The 6,652-nt window shown below is 49.8% G+C and overlaps 2 protein-coding genes across 2 annotated transcripts in view; one reads left to right on the top strand and one right to left on the bottom strand.

Annotated features, from left to right (window-relative positions):
- The window catches only part of LOC134292167 (uncharacterized), a 6,170-nt gene extending 312 nt beyond the window's left edge, over positions 1-5,858 (top strand). The window contains exons 1-2 of the mRNA XM_062861042.1: positions 1-5,075; positions 5,143-5,858. The exon at positions 1-5,075 is cut by the window's left edge and continues 312 nt beyond it. Coding sequence (XP_062717026.1) covers positions 1-5,067 — 5,067 coding nt within the window. The 3' untranslated portion in view covers positions 5,068-5,075; positions 5,143-5,858. The remainder of the gene's footprint in view (positions 5,076-5,142) is intronic.
- LOC134292169 (uncharacterized) overlaps positions 1-6,354 on the bottom strand; it is a 28,414-nt gene extending 22,060 nt beyond the window's left edge. The window contains exon 1 of the mRNA XM_062861060.1: positions 5,855-6,354. The gene's annotated coding sequence lies outside the window, so the exon portion shown is untranslated. The remainder of the gene's footprint in view (positions 1-5,854) is intronic.
- Positions 6,355-6,652: the final 298 nt, after the last annotated feature.

The following is a 6,652-nucleotide window of genomic DNA, read 5'->3' as shown; positions in this document are numbered from 1 at the left end:
TCTCCGACTGCCCCCCGCTCACCTGCACAAGCTCCGCCAACTTCGTCCTCAGTACGACTTCCCGACGTGAAGCTGCCCGTATTCTCTGGCCAACTCGACAGTTGGCTTAATTTCCATGATTTGTTCGTGTCTCTCGTCCACTCGTCGCATGAGCTCTCCAATATCCAGAAGTTCTACTACCTCCGGTCGTCCCTCTCCGGAGATGCTCTCAAGTTAATTCAAACCATCACCATCAGCGCTGACAACTACCTGGTGGCGTGGAACTTACTGGTAACCCACTACCAGAACCCCGTTTTGTTGAAGCAGTCGTACGTGGACTCTCTTTTTGAATTCGCCTCATTAAAAAGGGAATCTGCTTCGGAGTTGCACTCGCTCGTTGAGAAGTTCGAGACAAATGTCCGAGTACTGAAACAGCTTGGAGAGAGGACAGAGTTCTGGGACATACTCTTGATCCGAATGCTGAGTAGCAGACTGGATTCAACCACCAGACGTGACTGGGAGGAGTACTCGTCAACAAAGGCCAACGTAGCGTTCAACGATCTGACGACCTTCCTGCAGCGTAGAGTCACCGTCCTGCAGACAATCAGCAAACCGAATGAAGCGCTACCTCAAAGTGCCTCAAAGAAGTCCGTATCTCGCTCCGTCGCCAGCCATGGGGCCAGTCAGCCCAATTATCGCAAGTGTCTTATCTGTTCCGACCACCATCCCTTGTATCTATGCACTGTGTTCTCGAAGATGACCATCGAAGACAAGGAAAAAGATGTACGACGCCACCAACTTTGCCGAAACTGTCTCCGAAAGGGCCACCAAGTTCGTGAATGCCCATCGTCCAGCACCTGTCGTAAGTGTAGAAGTCGTCACCACACTCTACTCTGTTCCGGTGAAGCTCCTCCGATGTCTGTGAACACCAGGCCCTCAGACTCTGGACCAGCCACCACGGTTCCCGTCGTAAAGGAGCAACCCAGAAACTCCGCCTCTGCAGTATCGCAGCCAGTCAGCTGCGCTTCGTCCGGTCCGAAACCTAAAAGCGTTCTTCTTGCCACCGCCGTGGTCATTCTCATCGATGACACTGGAGCCGAGCATGCCGCTAGAGCACTCCTGGATTCCGGCAGTGAGTGCTGCTTCATGACCGAATCGCTCGCTCAACAGATCAAGGTCAAACGCACCAAAATCAACGTTCCGATAACTGGAATTGGACAGTCTTCGACGCACGCCAAGCACAAGATTCAATCGACCATTCGCTCTCGTGTTAGTGAATACTCTTCCACCGTAGATTTCTTGGTGCTTCCGAAGGTCACCGTTAATCTTCCGTCCACATCCGTAGACATCTCTTCTTGGGAAATTCCAGACGGAATTCATCTTGCAGACCCCTCGTTCCACAATACAAACCCCGTTCAACTCGTCTTGGGAGCAGAAATCTTCTTCGACCTCTTTAAAGTGACCGGTCGGATACCACTCGGTGAGTCGCAACCAACCCTAGTCAACTCCGTTCTAGGTTGGGTCGTATCTGGAGGAATTTCTAACTGTCGACCGACAACAGCTGTCACGGCCAACGTCGCTACAGTCGCTGATCTCCATCGTCTAATGGAGAAGTTTTGGACAATCGAAGAAAACAACGATTCCACAATATACTCTGTCGAAGAAGCCGCTTGTGAGGCACATTTTCGTCGTACTGTTTCCCGCTCGTCCGACGGACGCTACATTGTTCGACTCCCATTAAAAGCAGACACTCTCGCCAGCCTTGGTGACAATCGCCGCTCCGCACTTCGCCGTTTCCATCTCGTCGAAAATCGTCTGTCTCGCAACCCCGAGCTAGGTGACCAATATCGAGAGTTCATGCGAGAGTACGAAGAACTGGGGCACATGAAACTAGTACACGACCACGAAACACCACCATTGCCAAGCTATCATCTTCCGCATCACGCCGTTATTCGTGAAGACAGTACGACCACCAAAGTGCGAGTGGTGTTTGATGCATCATGCCGAACACCCCAAGGACCATCCCTAAATGACGCCCTAATGGTCGGACCAATCGTACAGGAAGACCTTCGTTCGATTATCATGCGCTCCAGAACTCATCCGATAATGCTCATCGCGGACATCAAGCAAATGTTCCGTCAGATAAGAGTTGATGAAACAGACACACCACTCCAGCGAATCGTTTGGCGATCATCACCGGAAACACCCATGGGAACCTACGAGTTGAAAACCGTCACTTACGGCACTGCTAGTGCACCCTTTCTGGCCACCAGAGTACTTAGGCAGCTTTCCGAAGACGAGCAGGACCGATTTCCGCAAGCCGCTGAAGTTCTGCGTTTGGACTTCTATGTGGACGACTTATTCTCTGGGGGGAAAACCGTAGAAGAGACTATCGCACTTCGGAGACAACTTGATGCCCTACTATCTGCCGGAGGCTTCGAATTACGAAAATGGGCCTCAAACGTTGAAGCAGTCCTTGAAGAAGTTCCCCTCGACAACAGAGCTCTTAAAACGTCCGTGGACTTAGATCGTGATCAGTGTATCAAAAGCCTCGGGCTCCATTGGGAACCAGCAACCGATCAGCTTCGCTACAAAATTGACCTACCGACGATTGGCGACACACCTATCACGAAACGAATTGCGCTTTCCCAAATAGCACGCCTGTTCGACCCACTTGGCCTAGTGGGACCAGTCATAACCACAGCAAAATTGTTTATGCAGGCTCTGTGGACACTGAAATCTGAAGAAGGGCACATCTGGAGATGGGACCAGGAACTTCCACCGACCTACAAGGAACGTTGGCTCAACTATACTGCACAGTTACCCCTTCTCAATGAACTGCGCATCGACCGTTTCATTCTCTGTCTAAACCCTTCTTCAATTCAGTTACATTTCTTTGCTGATGCATCGGAGAATGCATATGGCACTTGTTGCTACATTCGATCTTCTAACTCTGAGGGAGAAGTTAAAACTGCACTGCTGACGGCAAAATCAAAGGTCGCTCCGTTAAAACAACAATCTATTCCACGTCTCGAACTGTGTGGAGCGCTTCTCGCAGCTGAATTGTACGAGAAGGTCAAGGCATCCTTGAAGTTTCCCGTCGATACTTATTTCTGGGTAGATTCGACCATTGTCATCTGTTGGCTCAACGCGAACCCATCGAAATGGACAACCTTTGTTGCGAACCGCGTCTCTAAAATTCAGCTCGCAACCCAAAACTGCACCTGGAATCACATCTCGGGACAACAGAATCCAGCCGACCATATCTCCCGTGGGTTATCAGCAGAAAGTATTCTCCTCAACGAACTTTGGTGGAAGGGTCCACACTGGCTGTCACAGAACAAACCATTTTGGCCTATTCAGCAAGCACCTCACGAACTCCATATCGACGACCTACCCGAGACACGCAAATCATCTGTATCAGCAATGCAGGTCGAAACAGAACCATCATTCATCGACCTATTCGTCTCGAAGTACTCAAGCTATCTCAAAATGCTGAGAGTGACTGCCTACTGTCGTCGTTTCTTGTTGCACTGCCAGCGTCATGCAAGACCCTCCACTACAATTATTACCACTGAAGAAATAGAAGCCGCTGAGACAGTATTAATTCGCCGTGTACAACAACAAATGTTCGCCTCCGAGTGGAACCAACTACAGCAGTCACATCCCGTCCATTCAAAATCCCGACTCCGTTGGTTTCATCCATTTGTTTCTACCGATCAGCTGATTCGCATCGGCGGCAGGCTAAACCAGGCAAATCAACCTTTTGATAGTAAACATCAAATTATACTACCAGCTGGTCACGAAATCTCGACTCTACTCATCCGCCACCTACACGAAAGACACCTTCATGCGGCACCACAGCTACTACTCAACGTACTTCGCCAACGGTATTGGATCATCGGGGCCAGAAGCCTGGCCAGAAAAATTACCCAAGGTTGCGTCACCTGTGTGAGAACACGACCAAAACTCATCCAACAATTCATGGCTGAACTCCCCGCCGAACGAATTACCGCAACTCGCCCATTCACAATCACTGGAGTGGATTACTGGGGTCCAATCGCACTCAAACCAGTTCACCGAAGAGCAGCACCAGGCAAGGCGTATATTGCCGTCTTCGTATGCTTCGCGACAAAGGCTGTGCATTTGGAACTGGTTGGAGACCTCAGCACCGCCAAATTCATCCAGGCCCTCAGGCGCTTTGTCTCTCGTCGTGGATTGTGCGCTGAAATTTTCAGTGATAACGGACGAAATTTCACTGGCGCTGCCAACGAACTGCGTCAGATCATCCAAAGCAATCACCACAACAAACTAATTTCTGAAGAATGCGCTATGCATGGGATTCGATGGCGGTTCAACCCTCCCAAGGCCTCTCATTTTGGAGGTCTGTGGGAAGCAGCAATCCAATCGGCCCAAAAACACTATTTTCGCGTATTGGGTAAGCACACACTTTCTATGGAGGACATGCAAACCCTGTTGGCACAGATTGAATGTTGCCTTAATTCGCGACCGCTTGTTCCCCTCACCGACGACCCCTCGGACTTCGAAGCCCTCAGTCCGGGACATTTTCTTACTGGCTCGCACTTGAAAGCTGTTCCGGACGTTGATGTCAGCAATATTCCAATGAATCGCCTGAAAGCCCACCAGCAGATACAAAAACTGCTTCAAGACATCTGGCATCGATGGCATGTCGAATATCTCTGCACCTTGCAATCCCGCTCAAAATGGATCAACCCTCCGGTAACCATTCAACGGAACCAGCTTGTGCTATTGAAGGAAGACAACACACCGCCTTTCCAGTGGCCTACTGCACGAGTTGTTGAACTACATCCTGGAGCAGATGGGGTAACGCGAGTGGTGACCGTGAAAACACCAACCGGAGAATACACAAGACCAGTTTCGAAGATCAGCCTTCTGCCAATTGTAACAGACGAGATGAGCAGCCATTCATCAGAACTTGCTTCACGAGGACTGCACACTTCAGGCGAAACCGCTGCCGCTGTTTATCCAGGGAAATCACATCACCATTCATCGTCAACTTCTATTGAGGAGTACCTAAAAAGAAATAATACAAAGTCCTTTGATTAAAGGACAAGGTAAGCACCTGTCCTATCCATTAAACTTCGTTGAAACCCGCTACCGGGTCTTATGTTTTGATTCCAGCGTGGAACCTGCTTTGTCCATCTTCTCATCAATTGACGTCTGCCATTCCAACATCAACTTGATCGACGATCGACGAGGAGGACAACATGATCGTTTGGATATCGATTCAACTGTCAGAATGCAATCTTCAACGGGGCCAGGATGTTCACGCATGCGAGAAAACGACAATAGCGACACCTGTACGTCAACAAGTGAATACACTCTTCAGCGGCCATTCCCTCGTTCACCGATCATTTAATCGACGAAGTTGCGAAGAGTTTGCGTTTTGACGTATGTATTTCCTTGTGACGTCGACTTCCGTCAAGTGACACCTATATAAGGAACCTTCGCAGCCTATGTAATTCTCTTCTTCGTTCGTCTTCGAGTCAACCGATAGGTGGAACCCAAATCATTCGACGAGTGGTTGCTAAATTCTAAATTTGAACTGTAATACTAGTTTCGTAGTGAATCTGAATTAGAAATTATTAGAAAGTGAATTGAAGTTTAAGTTAAGCAATAAAGAAGTTAATTAAGAAAAGTGAAGGAAGGAATAAAGTTTAGTGAACTAGTGAACATAACCTTTGTAGAGTGTGCTATCTATCTGAAGCTGTAACGTCTGTGTGGGGAAAAGGAAGATATTTGAAATAAAATTGTGTTATATCCGCTGAGCTACGACAACTACCCTTCAGGCCCTATCAGATGCACCCTTAGGTTGCAGACAGCAGGATCTCACCTACCCCGACCCTTGCCGGGGACCCCTTTCCAACCGCGGGCTCGGATCCAACCCAGTAGACCGACGCCACGACAGCACCGCTACCGGGACTTCCTCTCCGCGGCCACTTAATCGTTGTAAGGGTCGATCTCGACCGCAGGGCACCGGTATGACCTACGAAGCCGACTCCGAACCCCTGGACCACCTCTTGTACTGCATCTGGACTAGCCATTCTCCGAGTCCACGCGCCACCTCCTCTGTAGCTCCCAGACGATGTGGGTAATAGCCGTTGAAACGGCGTTCCAGCCAAACTCATCCCTACACATCCTCTGGACCAAGTTGTCCGGAGTTGTGTCCTCCCCGCATGTGGCAAGCATGCGGTCACGCATTGTGCGAAAACGCGGGCACACGAACAAAACGTGTTCCGCCGTTTCCTCTAAACCATTGCACACTGGGCATTCGGGAGAATCCGCATGCCCGAAACGGTGTAGATACTGTCGGAAGCAACCATGACCTGTAAGGACCTGTGTACGGTACGGTACGGTACGCGCTCGCAACCCTCAGGCACATAAGCCTGTAAGTACTTTCCAGCTTCCGTCGGTAGCATTTAGTACTTAGCGCGGTGCCCCACGCCGGGCCGCCATACCTAAGTATGGATGTAGCAACACTAGCCAGAAGCTTGCGCTTACTGGCGTACACCGCAGAGCTATTGGACATCATCCGGGACAGTGCCGCAATAGCTGTGGAGGCTCTTTTACAGGCATAATCGACGTGGCTACCGAAGGTAAGCTTATCGTCGATCATCACGCCCAAGTGTTT

The sequence above is a fragment of the Aedes albopictus genome, chromosome 3, assembly GCF_035046485.1.
Source record: "Aedes albopictus strain Foshan chromosome 3, AalbF5, whole genome shotgun sequence".
Lineage (NCBI taxonomy): Eukaryota > Metazoa > Arthropoda > Insecta > Diptera > Culicidae > Aedes > Aedes albopictus.
Note: the sequence above shows the minus strand (reverse complement) of the source record. Positions and strands in the feature narration are given on the sequence as shown.